Source organism: Poecilia latipinna, unplaced genomic scaffold (genome assembly GCF_001443285.1).
Source record: "Poecilia latipinna isolate Pla-1442-1.1 unplaced genomic scaffold, P_latipinna-1.0 Scaffold956, whole genome shotgun sequence".
Lineage (NCBI taxonomy): Eukaryota > Metazoa > Chordata > Actinopteri > Cyprinodontiformes > Poeciliidae > Poecilia > Poecilia latipinna.
The window spans coordinates 211,140-227,794 of NW_015113572.1; the positions used below are offsets into that span (position 1 = coordinate 211,140).

Consider the following 16,655-nt stretch of genomic DNA (forward strand, 5'->3'; position numbering starts at 1 on the left):
TGTTTTTGCTGTTGTCTTTTATTTAATTTTACAAAATATTCGTCTATTAATGGATTTGTAAATTTACATGACTCCGCCTACTTGCTGCTTGATTATTACAAGCATAAACTAATATGAAGTGAACTGCACATTTTTACAAGTTGGGGAACTCCGTTGCAACTCAAACGTATTATCCAATTTTTAAACATCAATGGAATTTTATAAGAAAGAAATAGAATTGAAAACGATTAATTTTGCATAGTCCATCTCCGTGTGTCAGTGGAAACTTGTATTTTAAACATACATCATCGTGGGAAGCCCTGCTCCTGGGACAGCCCTTCCAGTACCACACGCGGCCGCTGGCGGCGCTGCCGAGCCCTGCATCCCGCTCTGCTAAAAGATGTGAAAATGGCGGAGCTACAAATGCTTCTGGAAGAGGAGATTCCAGCAGGACGAGGCGCTCTCCTAGACAGTTTCACCAACTTGGAAAGAGTAGCAGAATACTGCGAAAGCAACTATGTCCAGGTATGTTATTGTAATGCAATTTTTGGTTCAGGTTTAAGACGGGCATCCCTGACTGGGCGAGCTGATGCTAGGCTAACTGTTGCTAGCGCTGTTTTATTGCTTTCCTTTGCTATAGCGAAAATGAGGCACTCTCAGAGCGTCTGGTTTGAAACTAAATCAACAAGTGGCAGGTTTATTTAAGTGTTATTGACCTTATTAACATGCATAACTATTAGCTTTACATTTTCAACAACGTTATGGTGTGTGTGTGTGCTGTAGCTCCGCAGGTCGCTAGCTAGCCACTTTCCCTCATCAATAAAGGTTGTAATAAAACAATAAGAGCGATAAATGGGCCGTGAAATCAATCGTCGCGATCAGGCAGATTAGGCAGCTATTGATGAAGGATATCTAGTCTGACTAATCTCTGCTGAGCTGTGTTTGGCAGCAGATAAACCGCTGTGATCACACGACTACACCGCTGATTTAATGCAATGCACAACCTTAAAATGTATTCAGATTAGTCTTTAAAAGGCTCCTAATTACCCCCTGCCCTCTATATCTCAATGCTCATATGGCTGTTGCTTTATTAGTGTACTCAAATATTGCAGCAGATATCCATCACAGTTATGGAAGTGAACCGATTGAGGGGGAAGAGACCGACAGCTGACACAGAGGCCGATTATTATCTTTTTTGGTTGTTTATCATTGTTTGGCCTCCCAATTGCATCATTCCGAGGACTGCTACACGTCTAAGCTTACTTTAAATTAAAGACGCAGGAATTCAAGTCTAATATTGCTGATTTAACCACAACTTTCCAGCATTTATATCTGCTTGAGCCGGGCAGAAAAATTTAACAAGGTGTGATAGTGAAATCCTGACCTGATCAGGTCTGACCGGTCGTCCTGGAGACAAGGGGCGTGGTATCCAGCTGTTTGTCCACACTGCCCGTCGGGCAGCCCATATCGCTCTCACATTGTTGTGACAGGAGTGTTAGTCAGTAGAATACTATTAGGATGTGTCACAGCTTCCTCTGGATGGGGGCCAGGTTTCTATTAACATCATCATCACCAGGGAATGTAGTCATGGAACTTGTGAGCTCAAGTCAAGAGAGGATGCAGAAATGACATCCAGATTCTGAACACATTCACACATTTTTAGATTAACGTCAAAAATACTGTTTTCACTATTTGTACTTATTGTGGACGTATATCTCATAACATTAACCCTTAGAAATTGTCTGCAGACTGCAGTTCTTTTTGACCTACTTGCATAAGATGTCATTTAAATGATCCAAACCCATTTTTCTTTATTACCACATTATTATTATTATTATTATTATTATTATTATTATTATTGTTAGTAGGGGCATTGACTTTTTTTTTCTGTCAGCTTTGACGGTGGAGAAGACTTCCTTTACGACGTTTTGACCTAAGCCTGTCACAATGAAATGAGCTCGATGATTTCTGTTTTATTTATGATTTCAGTTGTGTGGGGTTTTATTTCTGTTTTATTTATTGGTTGTTATATTTATGCCTTGTTTCATGCCAGACTCGCACAGTCTCTTCCCACCGTGGCAAACGGTTCCAATTAGTTTAACAAACCAAAATCTGTAGATTTTCCTCAACTTTTTAAAAATTTTGATATTAACTAATTCTATATTTTGAGTTGGCAAGTTTTTTGGTGGAAACCCTGTTATTGGTATGAACATGGGTGCTAACCTTTTTTTTTTTTTTAATTAAACGATTGATTCAATTTTCTATTATTATAAAGAAGCATGTTTTTCTTTGATAAAAATAAAACTCCTTTCTAACCAGTTAGTCTTCATACTCCAACATGCTCTTGTTTGCTCTTCCAGTGCTGCTTTATGATGTGATTCCTGGTAAATGTGTCTCATTATAAGGAGTGTGTGTCTTACTAGAAGTAACATTTGGTTCTTGCAGCAGCTGTCTAGTGGCATCCAGTGGATTTATGTGAACAGATGTGACTGAGACCAACTGATTTTATGCTCCCAGTTTAGCAGAAAAATGTTTCCCAAAGTAATTAAAACATGGAAGCTAAGATTAGCTCCTGAGGTGGCCCCTTTTTCAGAGCTCTGTCCTGGAAGGGAAAAGTCTTCGTTATACTGGTAGATTTTTTTTGCATTTGTTGTTTGAATTAGAAGTGAAAGACGGCTTTATTTCTTTTGATTGAATGTGTTTGAATCTGCTCTGATAGGTGCCGTGTCCATGTTCTCATCAGCCTGCCTCCAGCAACTCCTTTCAGACCAAATCCGTCTGTTTTAGGTGCTTTATGCGACTTGACTTGGGTTTACTTGACCTCTGTTTTTATTTCTACACTCTCAGCTCGTTTCTGCTCACATACCATTTATTTCTCAGGTGATTCGTTTTTATCCACACGTTGTCACACGTGTTCATGACTGAAGACCGTCTAAGTAACTAAAGCCTAATTTATTTCTACAAAAAGATGTCATTGTGATGATGATGGCAGTAAGACAAAAATTAAAATAAAAAAATCTGTATGATTTCCTGTATTTAAAAGTGAAAGTGACGATAATGAAGTGGAGCACCAATAATTCAGTCCAAATTCTCTTCATTTTGGAAGTATGTATGCCAGTCGATATTATAATAGTGATATTTAGTAAGTATTCAGACCAGAAAAATCTGTATCAGAATAAGCAGCCAAGGCTTTTTAAAGATTGGTGATTGGCCAGAAAACTGCAATCAGTGCGCTATAATTTTAACTGCTACTTAAACCTTAAATGAAATAAAAAAACAAATGCTACAGTTTGTCTAAAGTGCAGAAATGATGTATTTTTTAGTTTCTTTTTATTTAACAGCTAACTATAGAGTATAACATGGTAATATTACCAAGTTTTTTTTATTATTTATGTTTTAAGAAAGAACCCCGTACCTTCATAAAAAAATTATATCAGAAATACTATCAAGTAATTTTCTTAGCATCAGATTTTTTAAGTCAGTTTAGAAATAAGACTAAGAGGTGTAACTTTGAACCCCCTGTTGACATTTAAACCTTGCATTTCGACAAGTCGTCATTTCACACGTTTCTGTTGAAGTTCGTCCAGAAATGTTTATACAGGCCACCTGAAGTTTCCACATTTTATATAAAATCAAACATTTCTTCAGCTCTTGCTCAAAACGTAACACTTAGACAGTCGTACCGTAAACATAAACTCATCTGATTCGTTGTTATTGTACCGATTTGTATGGAAATTTAACACAGTTGTTAAAGCTCGCCATCACGTCTAAATGCCTGTTTTTTCAGTCTCCAGACAAGCAGAGGGCGCTGGAGGAGACCAAGAACTACACTACCCAGTCCCTGGCCAGCGTGGCCTACCTGATCAACACGCTGGCCAACAATGTGCTGCAAATGCTTGACATCCAGGCGTCGCAGCTGCGCCGCATGGAGTCCTCCATCAATCACATCTCGCAGGTACCGGCGGATCCGGGGCACAAAACACGCCGCCGTTCACAGTTAGAGTTCGGGTTCAGTGGTTTAATTACTGCCTCACGTCCCTCAGACGGTGGACATCCACAAAGAGAAAGTAGCACGGCGAGAGATCGGCATCCTCACCACCAACAAGAACACCTCCCGCACACACAAGATCATCGCCCCGGCCAACCCCGAGAGGCCCGTCCGCTACATCCGCAAACCCATCGACTACAGCTTGCTGGACGACATGGGCCACGGAGTCAAGGTGCTCCTTTGTTTTTTACTTCTGTAATGTTCAGAATGCTTGAAAAAGTATTCCTAACTAAAAGGAACTCGAATTGTTCAATCAAATATGTTTTGGGGTGACTTTAAGTTTTTTGTTTATGCTTTTACTTTATTAGTCTTGAAAAATGTGACGTATGAATAGGATACAGTGCAAAAAATACAAAACTTACTAAGTATTTTTGGTCTGTTTTTCTAGTGCAAGTATTTTTGGTAAATTGGAATAAAGCAAAACTAACTCAGAAGTAACTTTTCAGTAAGACATAGGATCTTATTTTAAGATGATAATTTCTTAATATTTATGAAATGGTTCCAGGTCCATTGTCAATTATTTCACTTATAGCAAGACATTTCCCGATGTTTCAACTTTCATATCATAATAACGAGATAAACAATTCATATAACATAATTCTGTCAAAATCTACTTTTGACTTTTTCAATTACTGACTGGAATCCCAGTGACACAAACACATTCACACTATTTTGTCCATCTCAGGCTCAAGTGATTCTGATCCTAAACCCCAAACACTATCAAAAAAAAAGGGGGCTAAATAACATTAAGTGGAATTTTGCACTGAAAATGTTTGGGAATCCTGATGAACTTTGATTTTTCTAACAATGTTTACTTTCCTTGAACGAAGACATAGAAGTTGTTTCTGTGTGAAAACATGTGACTTGTCAGAATAAGATTGTGTTTTTGTTGATGCAAAACAAAAAAAAAAAAGAATAAATCTAATGTAGAGGACATAAAAAGGTCAAACATGAGAGAGCTCTCTGGTTTCACTGCATTTCAGAGTGAAGTAATGGAAGGAAAAATCAATAAGTCTGTCTTTTTCGCCAGGAAAGTCTGTCACCTGCTGCTGGCTGCAGATTTCTGTCCTGCTATTTTCTCAAATAATAACATATTAAAAGTGGTTTGTTCTGGTTGTGTCTTTGTTTCCCAGAAGTGGGGAAACAAAAGCACCGAAGATCAAATTCCTCAGATCTGAACAATAAACTATTGTTAGCAGCTTTTCAGAAAACCAGCTTTACTGTTCTTTCTCCAGCTAACCCCTGATTTCTTCCTGTCTCTCTCTCTCTGTTTCTCTCTTAATGCTTGCCAAAATGCCTCTTTGTTGTCAACTCTAGTGGTTGCAAAGGTTTAAGGTAAGAATTTCAAAGTAAAAGCCTGAAATGAGGTTGGGATTGTTTTGCTTTCAGGGTGTCGGTGGATTGGGTTGAACTGCAATGGAGTGGCTTTTGTTTCTGTTTCTCTTTTTTTTCTGTTTTTAATCTGTTTACTGTTGAGTATCTATTCATTCCTATTCATAATCAGATAAGATGACATTAGAAAGTGGAAACTGTTAATTTGTCACAAAACGACATGAATTCAATCTGTGACAAATCTGCTAAAATTTCAGTGCATCTGTCGTTTGATGTGTTAAACTCTTTCAAGTCTAACTTGAAAGAGTTTAAAACCGTAACTACGGATCTTTAAAAATCCGTAGTTAAAGAGTTTTTTTTAATACTATAACAAAAACGTCCAGCTACTATTGGTTGCTGGGGTAACAGGAAACCAGGATAGAAAAAGAAAGAAATCTTCTGGTTGAGAACCACGATGGATTAATTTCAGCAACTTCAACCTCAATCGTCAAACCCTTCAGTGTTCAGTCAACATCATGGCCTGAAGGTGTCAACAGACCCTTTGAATCTGAAACATAAGAGGAGATCTTGAGATTCCCCATCCAGAAAGTCTTCCTCTCCTTGACCACAGCATGAGATGCTGTCCATGGACACTACAAACAGGATCCCACTCTGGGAACTAGTGTGGGCTGGGAACATGAACATAGCTCTTTAGGACAGGCTGCAAAAACTTCTTTGATTCCAACCGAAAGTCCTCCATCGTCGATCATCTCGTTGTCTCCTCTTCTTCGGCTATTTAGCTGCTGATTTTCTGATCTGTTCTCAGTAGAAAACCAGAGAAGCATGCCACTTGTGCTGTTATGAAAATCAGTTGTTGCTTCTTGTAGTTAATGTCATTGCTGTTTTATGTTTTTAGATGCTATAGCTAACCAACAGGTGTTCTCACCTCTGTCCTCCCTCACAGGCCAGCGCTCAAAACATGAAAACCGGAGGAGGCGCCCTGCCTCGCACCAACCCCCCCACACAGAAGCCTCCCAGCCCGCCTATGTCAGGGAAAGGGACCCTTGGGTATGTAAGCTACAGGGGGTTTGTTTTGGTTTTTTAATCACTTCTTTGGGGCGTGCAGACCCCCAGTTGATCTGTGTTTTACTTTCAGAGCAGGTTGGACCGTGTGTGAGCCGGGATTAACAATACATAAGCTCAGCTGACATTATTGGCCTTTCTCAGGTCATCATTAATAAAACATCAATGTCAGTTCATGCATTAATAAAAGCTGCATGTTACCTTGTGGAGACTTGCTGAACTAAAATTTCACTGTTGACTTTAGGATGGTTTTGAACCAAATACTCAAACTGCATCTGTATGATATGGAAATGTATATTCAGACATTTTATCTCTCTTTTTGTGCAAAGAAATTAGTCTAACAGTAGAGTAGTAGCTTCTCTCTGTGATCAGTTTTATATCAGAAAAGTCAAATATTCCTTTGTGATGTTGGATAGGTTCTTACTTGGGATCTTTGTCTTTTGACAAAAAACCTGCTGCTGGCTTTTCATCAACATTTCAGGACTTGATGGATTTTTTTTTCTTTTTTTCTTTTGGTGTAACTTGAGACAAAAACAGTAGAAATGCTGGGTGGTTAGAACGGTTCATAACATTTGAACCTGCTCTTAATTTATTGGTAAATGATTTTTGCAGATTTTGAAGCCAAGATATCTGGAAGTACGGAAGCTGTGTTGGGTCATGAACAAATGGAAAAGATTTTTCTCTTTGCTTTTTTGCATTTTGGCTTCATATTAAGTTATTAAACAAGTGTAGGAAGAGATCAGTTCTTATGTTATGAGCCTAATCAAACATTTCTTCTCTTGGAGAATATTTTTGTGAAACGGTTGATATTTTTGAATGAAAATTCCTTCTTTCTTGGGGGGGGAAGCCATGAGAAGTTAAACTTGTTTTGAGTTTCTCACAGCGGCTGAAGGTTGCACATGCTCTGTTCTGTGTCCTAACTCATCCAAGGCGTGTTTATCCCTCAGGGGTTCGACCTGCGCTGCTCGTAACTTTGTGTTTGTTTTGTCTCTGCGTGTGAAAAAGAAGCTTGTATTTGTACCCTGCAGTTGTTTGTTGAGAGGTCCGGTGTGTCCACACCTTCATATCGACCCATAGAGGTGTGTGTTTGTCCCTTCAAGATGCATATCAATCATCCATGATGCATTAAAGCTTGTGAAAAATCTCCTCGGATTTTTTTTTAAAATTTATTTTCCGCCTTTTCGTTTGTGTGACTTCTCCAAGCTGCTACGCATTCCTCATAAAAAATGTTCTTGCCATCCAAACGCAGAGAGAGGCTCTGATCACTGAATCTTTGTTTCCTCATGTTTAAAACTCATCAGAGCTGCTGTTGGACTAAAGATGAAACTGTTTTTGCTCACAAGCGAAGCAAAAAGATATAATTTGGTTGCATCTTTTAAATAATAAAAATAAATAAAAAAATGTGGTGAGAGAGTAACTCATTCACTGTTCCAGCATTTTGAAATATTTCTGATTAGAAGGAAGAGTGCACTTAAGAATTAGCTTTAATAATTGTTAAAGTTATTTAAGAGAAAATAAACTACAACTTGTACACTCTTAGATCAGAAGTCGAGTCGGATACGACTTGGGAGCAGCTTATTGAAGGACGCCCAAATATTTGACCCAATAGTTTAGTTGAGTTTTGGAGCGTTTGCTCTGACAGAACCGGTGGAACTGGGTCGGGTTTGTAGGCCGCCCTGCTCACACACACCTTTCCAGATCTGCTCAGAGATTTCCTCCAAGGCTTTTTGATATGAGTGGACGATATGACCTTAAAGTTGTATCACGATATTTTGGGACAATGTTGTGATAACGGTAAAAGCAACAATAGGAACTATTTATTGCTACTTTTTTAGGTCGTAGCACCACAACCACAAATTCTGCTTTTGAGAAACAGCCATTTATATTGTGCTTTTTTACGCGTATTACATTACATAAAGAGGTGTGATTTGTATCACAGTGACTGCATTTAATCATATTTTCAAATTAATTGATAGTTTCATTGAATATACAGGGGAGGTAACAGTAAAACTAACAGCACAGACAGTTTTAGGGGATTTTAAACATTATTAATTGTAATTTATTGTGACAGTAAATCAAGATTCTTATCATAAGAAAATTATCTCAAATATATGATAAACAGTACAAATGCCCATGCCTACGTTTTGATGGCCGCTCCAAATCATTGACCCTCTCATTGTCTATTTGAAAGATGCGTAAAATAGAAAATAAAAATCACCAATAATTATTGTCTCCTCTGACAAAGTATGTAACATAAAAACAGGTTTCATTTTAGCTTCCTTTATGCCTTCATAAAGGTGAATTTCACTTAAAGAAAAACTGGAAAACACGATAATTAAGGCAGGAAATGCAAGAAAATAAATAGAATATTGTCCCGCAAAGCGGAAAGTCAGGTGTAACAGCAGAAACGGATCTAAAGGTTCACACAAAAAGTTCTTTGTGTTAAAAACAATAAGATTAACAATAATAATATACTGACCCAAACTACCATTAACTCCCCCGTTTCAACGCTTCATTCAGACCAGGAAGCCAACTCTTCCAGATGTTTAAGTTGCTCCATGTTGTTTCCAACACTCACCAGAGAATATTTAGTTTATCAAAACCGTCTCAATCTGATCACGACCAAGAAGGAAAAACTGCTCCGTGTTTCTCCACCAACAGCAGTCACCTCACCTGTTTACCATCTGTCATGTCATTTTTTTTAAGTTTGCACTTTGTTTCTTCCTCCCCCTCCTCCCCCCCCCAACCCAACACTCACCCTTGAATGCATCCCCCCACCCTCCTTCACCCACTCCTGGATTCCTCCTAACCCCTCACAGGCGCCACTCCCCCTTCCGGACGCTCGAGCCGGTGCGTCCTCCCGTTGTCCCTAACGACTACGTCTCGAGCCCGACGCGCAACACGGCGCCCCCCCAGCAGAGCCCCGCACGCACTGCATCCGTTAATCAGAGGAACCGCACGTACAGGTACCCCCTCACTCCCCCTCGCCCCTCCTTCTGCTTCCCAGCATGCCTCTGTACTCTTTAAACTTTAAACAAGCCCCCTTTCTACCCCTCCACCCCCGCTGCCAGCTTCTGAAAACCTTTCTTCTTCTTCTCTGAAGCGACTCTCCGCAGAAATCTTTTTGATGAGCTTTTGTCCTTCCAGTCACTCTCTGTGAAACTTCTGTCCGCTCTGGGGAGAAACACAAACCCAGTTTGAATCTGTGCCCCCATCTGTTGCTCACAAACTATTCCAGTCTGTAAAGACGAGAAAATCTTCCCCCGACTTTCCTCTGAATTTCTCTCCATCTACATCTCTTCATCTCTCAGCAGCTGCTTTTCTGTTGTAAATGTGCGCAAATGTAAAAAAAAAACGACACAATTTTGCAATTGAGGTGTGTCCATTAAATAAGTAACTAAATGAATATCACGCGATAAGTCATTAAAAACCACGGCAACGAAACAAAAACAAACCATCTTCCTTCCACTTCCTGTTGTCGTCTGTCGTTTCCACCAGTAGAAACATCCAGCTGCTGATCACGAGTCACGTGATGTGAAAAAAAGTGTTTATGTTGCAGTTTTGTAACCGACATCTGTTTCCATACGTCCAAAAACCACCAAAAACTTTTTTACAGAAAAACAAGTTTGTTTTGTTTTTTTCCTTTATTTTAATCTTCGTGTTTTTATTAAGCAACCTTATTTCTGTAATCTGTTGGCTGACGGAGACGCAGCTACTGGGCAAATAATTGCGCAATTTGACATTTCTAAAATAAATTTGCTTAATGGAAACACGCCAATTTGAAAAAAAAAATTCTCACTTTTTGGTGAAATGTTTTGGCAATAAGGTGAGGCGGGTTTATGTCGCAACACTGCAAGTCGCATGATCAACAGCTGGGTGTTGCCACTGGCGCAGAACATGCAGAATACAACAGGAAATAAAGAATGATGGTTTTTAATGACTTACTGTATGAACTATCTTATTCACATGTGATTTTTGACTGTGTTAGAAATACCACAACGACAAAATTGTGTTTTTTTTTATATTTGCGTTAATGTTATCAAGAGTTTTGCGTACATTTGTAATGGAAACGCAGCTCTTCACCGTCTTCCTACTTTCACACACTCTCATGTTTGTGTGTGTGGGTGTGTGTGTGTGTTCTGTTGCTACAGCGTCTCCTGTGTTGTCTGTCCTTATTCAGGCATCCAGCTGCTTTATTTATTAATTTAACTTGTCAGTCATTTCAGAGGCTCACTGACACATCGATGCTTCTTGAGGGTGCCACTTTAAGAGAATGTGGAAAAACTTTTTGCCTCTTATTGTTTTGTTGAAATGGCTAAATACGAGTTGAATAATTACACAATTAGCTGATTAAACGATGATTTAATTAATCACAAATATGTTTGCGTGAAGAAGAAAACAAGCCGGAGTGTGCATCGCATTGTGTGTGTGTGTGTGTTCTGACGCGCCTTGCCGCCCCGTCAGCAGCAGTGGGAGCAGCGGAGGAAGCCACCCCAGCAGCAGTCGCAGCAGCAGCCGAGAGAACAGCGGCAGTGGCAGCGTGGGCGTGCCCATCGCCGTGCCGACGCCTGCCCCGCCCACAGTATTCCCAGGTAACCCTAGGTTTCCTTTATCCTCCACAGCCGGAAACTAACTAAACTAATCCGAGCGTCGAGTTGTACTTGGGATCTGCTGTTCTTCCCCTCCTTCACCTGTCTTTTATTTTGTTTGTTTGTTTCCTTCCTTTTTGACCTTTAACCCCCTCACTTTTACCCATCAGGTTCAGCCCCTCTCCCACCTAACACGGCCAAATCTCCCCCTAACACTGCCACCACCCCCGGGCCACCTCCTTCTGTCCTAGACGGCCCACAACAGGCCCCTAACCCCTCTGTAGAGATCCCGCCTGTGCCCCCTCCCCCTCCTCAGCTCCCCGCCTCCATGGCCCCCTCAGGCACCGGCCCTGCTTCTTATGGCAACCCCGCACAAGGTGAGTGGGAGATGCTCACCCTGCACGCCCCCCCACCCTTCATCCCACCGCCCCCTGCTTGCTTTATCCATGTCTGGCTTGTAAACGTTCCTCACTGCAGTCAAAGAGTCGTTGGGTTTTCTCTGGATGCTGTCCGGTGTGTTTGTGTCTAGAGGTCAGAAACAAACACACCAAGATGCAACTTGCTCCATCCTCTTTATTATGTAATATTGTCTTTTTTTTTTTTTTATGCTTTCATCTTTGTTAATTTTTTTGGGCCCAAAAAAACATACCTGGAGTGTTTGTTTTTTTTCATGCATGTTTGAGAAATCCTTTAGTCTCCCATGGCAAACATTCAGCTGTGTAAAACGCCTGGGGGAACCAAGCTCCTCCTGAGAACTTCAGTTTCCAAGCTTCCAAGCTGTGACTCCCCCACTCAGCTCCTTCAGACTAGCCAGCAGCAATTAGCAAACAGCTGGTGGAACTGACCATCTGTTGAGCTTATTATAGGAGCTACTTCTCAGTGAAACGCTGAGAAAAATTTTGATGAAGGTTTAATAGAGCCATGTTGTGACGACTTCCTGAAGGCGGAGTTTCAGAAAGAGCAGGAGCTTCTTAAAGAGACAGAGACCCGATTTCAAACCATTAAATCATGAAATCAAATGTCTTTTAAAGGGGCAGTATCATGTTGTGTACAGACGCATATTGCCATTCATGTTACCTTCAGCTATAAAAATATTCCATATATCCAATATGATGGTAACGACTTCCACACAGAAGAGTGTTGAAATACACCTAGAAATACGCAAAGTAGTTGTGGCTCAGTCTAATCACTTCATTTTTGAGCGTTTGTCATCATGCTCCTCCCTGCATCTCACACAGAGGTCGTTGGCGTCTGGTGAGACGTTGTGTTGTTCTGATGTAAAATGCACGAACCGTTTGTTTTCTCTTTGTGTCTGTTTTTTGTTGTTTTCAGCTTTTTCTTCCCTGCTGGTGTCAGATTCCTGCCCTAAAAGGCAGTTTCTTGACTTTTCTCATCTTGAACATCATGAGTCATTTATGTTTTCCTTCAGTCATTTGAATTTCTGTCTATTTATATTAGTAGCAACTAAGATAAATAACAGATGGTGTACATTTAATTTAACGGAACTTAATCATAATTAATTAGCACCTAGCATTTTATTTGTAAGCTGCTTAAGTGTTGCAGAATTAGCCCAATATCATTCATTCCATCTGTTATTAAATGTTAATGTTTGTAGTTTCTTTCACCAACTGAGGAGTCTCTGCTGCCCCCTGCTGTCGTCTGTCGATAGGTGCGCCTCAGTTCTACAGCATGAACCGCCCGGCGCAGCAGCAGCCCCAGAACCCCCAGGTCGGGGGGTCCCTGCCGTTCCGCCGGCCCTCGTCGGTCACAGGCCAGCCCAACACGACCCACCACAACCAGAGCCAGCTGAACGGCGGGCCACACTTTGCCCAGAACCAAGGTAACGCAGAGCGGGTCCAGACTCGCTTTGTCACAAACTCCCTGGGTGTTTTTATTAGGGTTTTATGGGACAAAGCAGCACATAACTGTGGTAGATGATTAAATATTGTTGAATATTACTTTTCAGTCTTTAGAACATTTAGAAAATCATCTGTCCTTTTCCTTCTACTTAACATTTATGAGCTACTTTATGAGGTGAACTATTTAAAATACAAGACTTTGTAGGAGGGGCTGATCAGACACTTTTCATTTTCATTTCTGCTGCTCGACAAAAACGAAGCTTTTGTCTCTGAACTTTTTAGGTTGTAGCCAAAACTGATCTTTGGCTTGTTTCTTTCTTATTAAATCATTTCCTGTCCGACTCTGACGCTTCGTATCGACATCAGGACACTTCGCGCTTTCACTTTTTGTCTTATTGCAATATTTTGTCCCGTTTCTCTGCCAGAAATTGTCTGCTTGTATAACTTCAACTTGATAAGAGCTTCTTATGTCCTCCTTTCAAATATATTCACTTTACCAACACTTAAATCAAAATAAAATGGGAAAAATCAAATGAATATTCAGAGACTGAACTTTTTCTTTGAAGTCTCTGCTCTTCTTTTTCTGACCTTTAACTCTGTTGTGCTTCTCTTGTACTCTCTAACCTCATGCTGGTGTCTGATTATGTGTACTGGTGCTAGCAGGCCCACACGCGCCCCCTCCCCCATCCATGCAGATCACCCCCCAGCTGCCTCTCATGGGCTTTGTGGCCCGAGTTCAGGAGACTAGTAAGTAGTGTTTTAGCACCTTGCTTCCCTCTGCATGACCTTGGCTTGTGTGAACTCCACCTTCCTCATCAGATGGTGTCTCTTTTTGTTTCAATGTTTGGTTGATCTTGCTGTCCAACATGAGCTGCTGCTGCTCCACATTCAGACTGTTTAAACTAAACCTGCAGGAATTTTGTCTGAGATGATGCCATCATTAAAAGTGAATGTGGGATAACTGCAGGTTTCCGTGGCAGCAGATGTTGGTGGTTCATATTACTAAAGCATGTTACTGTGGGATATTTTTTTACTTTACATGCATCATATTTGTTTTTACGTCAGCACGCCTTTCTCTGAACCCGCATGGCACCTTGTTTACGTCCTAAACCCTTCAGCGTTTTCTTGATTGCCTCTTTCCTTCATAATGAGTCATCTCGCGTTTCCATGGCTACCTGTAGTTTCAGACGTGCCGCCGCCACCTCCGCCTGCCGACGAGCCGGTGTTCGAGGAGCCCACCCCGCCCCCGCCTCCGCCCGAGGACTATGAGGATGACGAGGAAGAAGAAGAGTCGGCGGTGGTGGAGTACACCGACCCCTACGCTGAGGAAGACCCACCATGGGCTCCACGCAGCTATCTGGAGAAAGGTTTGTGTTCAGAAAGGAAAAATCACATAAACTGTATTCATACATTTACTTAAAAAATCATGTGTTTATTTGTTTTGGACACAGTTTGTTTTTCTTCTCAATCTGAATTTACTTCAAAGCTGGAAAACCAACCAGTTTAAATGAACTCTGCCTGTTTTCTCACGTTCAGCAGTAAAATGTCTTAACTTCCCCAGAAGCTTCCTAATGTCCTGAAGATGTTTTTTGATGTTCAAATGACAGAGGAACACTTCACGTACGTCCTTTCCCTCTTTCCTTGCCTCAGTGGTGGCCATTTACGATTACACCCGCGACAAAGAAGACGAGCTGTCCTTCCAGGAGGGCGCCATCATCTACGTGATCAAGAAGAACGACGACGGCTGGTTTGAGGGCGTGATGAACGGGACCACGGGTCTCTTCCCCGGTAACTATGTAGAGTCCATCATGCACTACGCCGATTGAGCAGCCCTCCTCTGATGGGAGCGGGCGGAGACTTGGATCAGACGGAGCATGACCTCCATCTGAGCGCAGCTGTTCTAAAGGACACGACAAACTGAGGTCATTCTTTCGACATAGTTGTCGCCATTGTAAAACAACCACTGCTCTAGATATATCCTTCCTTGTAATGTTTCTTTCTTTATTTGACCAAGCAGGAGTGTTGTTAAGTTATGAAGCCACTACATTTTTTGTTTTGTTTTGTTGTCGTTTACCAAGTCGCCCTTACTTTAAACAATATTTATTTGTAGTCGAAGAAAGGGCTGGAGGAAAATGCCTTCATGTGTAGATTTCTCCTCAACACTCCAGAGACAACAAGATCCTCAATAAGTGGGGGGGAGGGGGCTGGGTTTCCAGATTTCCAGTCGGGTACCTCAGGGACGGTGCCAAAGCTGAGCAAGACAAGCACACAGGATGTCTCAGCGCGACATCTGTAGGCAAACGAGTGCTTTAAGGTGAGAGTTCAGATTATTTTCTGCAAAGTTTTATTTGACGAAATGCAACGTTTCAGGCAGTCGGGTCGATTCGTGCTTCACTTCGCAAGCCGGCGTGCGATTTCCGAAGAGAAGGAATCCTCATCCAGCCCTGGAATAACACGAGTTTTTTGGAAGCGCAGCATTTATTTTTCTTTTATTATTTTTTTCCCCTCTTTTCTTTTTATGGTTTTGCTTGCAGAGCGTCAGACTGCATGTTTTCTTTCCTATTGATTACCGTCTTAATATTTTCAGATTTGGTGTGGTTTGGTTTTTCTATATTCGCCCTCTTACTCAGACGACGTCATATCTCGGTCATCTCTCAGACGCTTGTGCCATATTGAAGTGTGTGTTGCTGTTCAGAGGTTATCTATCACTTCATTTGCAATAAAACTCGCCGTGGCGGTTCGAGGGTGGGACTGGTACTGAAATGCAAAACTTTCTCAGCTTCTCCCCCCGAGTCGTTTCAAATCAAAAGCACATACGTTTGTAATAAAAAAAAGTGTAGAAGAAGAAATAATATAACTGTGAGATGTATTATGTCCTCACAAAGGGACTTGTTGAATATGAAAAGAAGCCAGCTGTCGTGTTGAAATGGTTTTAGCGGCCATACCAAGTAAAAAAAAAAAAGAAATAAAATTCACTTGTCCTCCGTATAGTTCAATACGCTTGGCCGTTGGGTGTTTCCACCATGTCGGAATCTTTATTTTTTATTTTAAATGGAGAAAAAAAATAAAAGAAATAAGTGGGTCTGTATGTGAGTCTTGCATGCCATTGTTCTTATCTGTAAACCTACATGGCGAGATCACCCATTTCTAAGAAAAAGACGAGCCGCCCTGACCAGTAACAACCAGCCTCATCCAAAGAGACTGTCTAACTTCAAGCCCACGTCCGAGGAGTCGCTCTCCGACCTGAAAGTAGCCGTCATTACGTCACCCGTGGACCATTATGTGCAAGCTGCTAGTGAATCCAGCAGGCGGGATATTTACGTAACACTACATAGATGACACTAAACGGTCAAAACTTACATTTTAAGGCCTTTGGCCTGCAGGATTCACAACCTTCTGGAATCACGGATGTCCCTTGGGACGTCAGGTTAACAGTCCATAATGCCATTGTGTTGCACAGTCAAAGTTGAATTGCAGAAGTATCATATTTGTAAAATCATGAGAACAAAGACAATAAAGTTATTAAGATTTACTGGTGCACACGTGTCTATTTTTGTGGCTCAGATTTAAGGAGGTTGGTTGTAGACATGGTTCTGGGGTGAATGTTAGCTTGTTTGGCTAATTAAGGCTGAGCAGCTTTAGCTTTCTACATCGCATTTCCTCTGCATGCGAAGCAGGTCTAAAAATCAATCACTCTCTTCTCTTCTGTGAGAGAGGTTTGACTGTTTCAGGCACAGACATCAATACGTAGACGCCTCATGGAGCGCCGAGTCCTACGTAACAGCG

General features: G+C 41.1%; 1 protein-coding gene across 15 annotated transcripts; it reads left to right on the plus strand.

Moving 5' to 3' along the window:
- Positions 1–281: 281 nt before the first annotated feature.
- abi2b (abl-interactor 2b) lies at positions 282–14,846 on the plus strand. Of its 15 annotated transcripts, none has more exons than XM_015049689.1 (12): positions 282–504; positions 3,767–3,934; positions 4,023–4,199; positions 5,345–5,362; positions 6,303–6,406; positions 9,241–9,387; positions 10,886–11,013; positions 11,181–11,387; positions 12,680–12,850; positions 13,530–13,616; positions 14,051–14,236; positions 14,520–14,846. In XM_015049689.1, exons 1-12 carry the CDS (start codon positions 388–390, stop codon positions 14,693–14,695), a joined length of 1,686 nt encoding a protein of 561 aa, XP_014905175.1. In that variant the 5' UTR covers positions 282–387; the 3' UTR covers positions 14,696–14,846. The 15 variants fall into 15 exon arrangements, with proteins under 15 accessions (XP_014905175.1, XP_014905177.1, XP_014905180.1 ...); XM_015049691.1 differs by having other exon boundaries at positions 13,533–13,616; XM_015049690.1 differs by having other exon boundaries at positions 283–504; positions 10,889–11,013.
- Positions 14,847–16,655: the final 1,809 nt, after the last annotated feature.

Excerpts from the sequence above, each read along its gene's own strand:
- abi2b (XM_015049689.1), top strand. The coding sequence starts at position 388 with ATGGCGGAGCTACAAATGCTTCTGGAAGAGGAGATTCCAGCAGGACGA. Across the intron at positions 9,388-10,885 it reads CAGAGGAACCGCACGTACAG|CAGCAGTGGGAGCAGCGGAG; the intron begins GTACCCCCTCAC and ends CCGCCCCGTCAG. Across the intron at positions 14,237-14,519 it reads ACGCAGCTATCTGGAGAAAG|TGGTGGCCATTTACGATTAC; the intron begins GTTTGTGTTCAG and ends TCCTTGCCTCAG.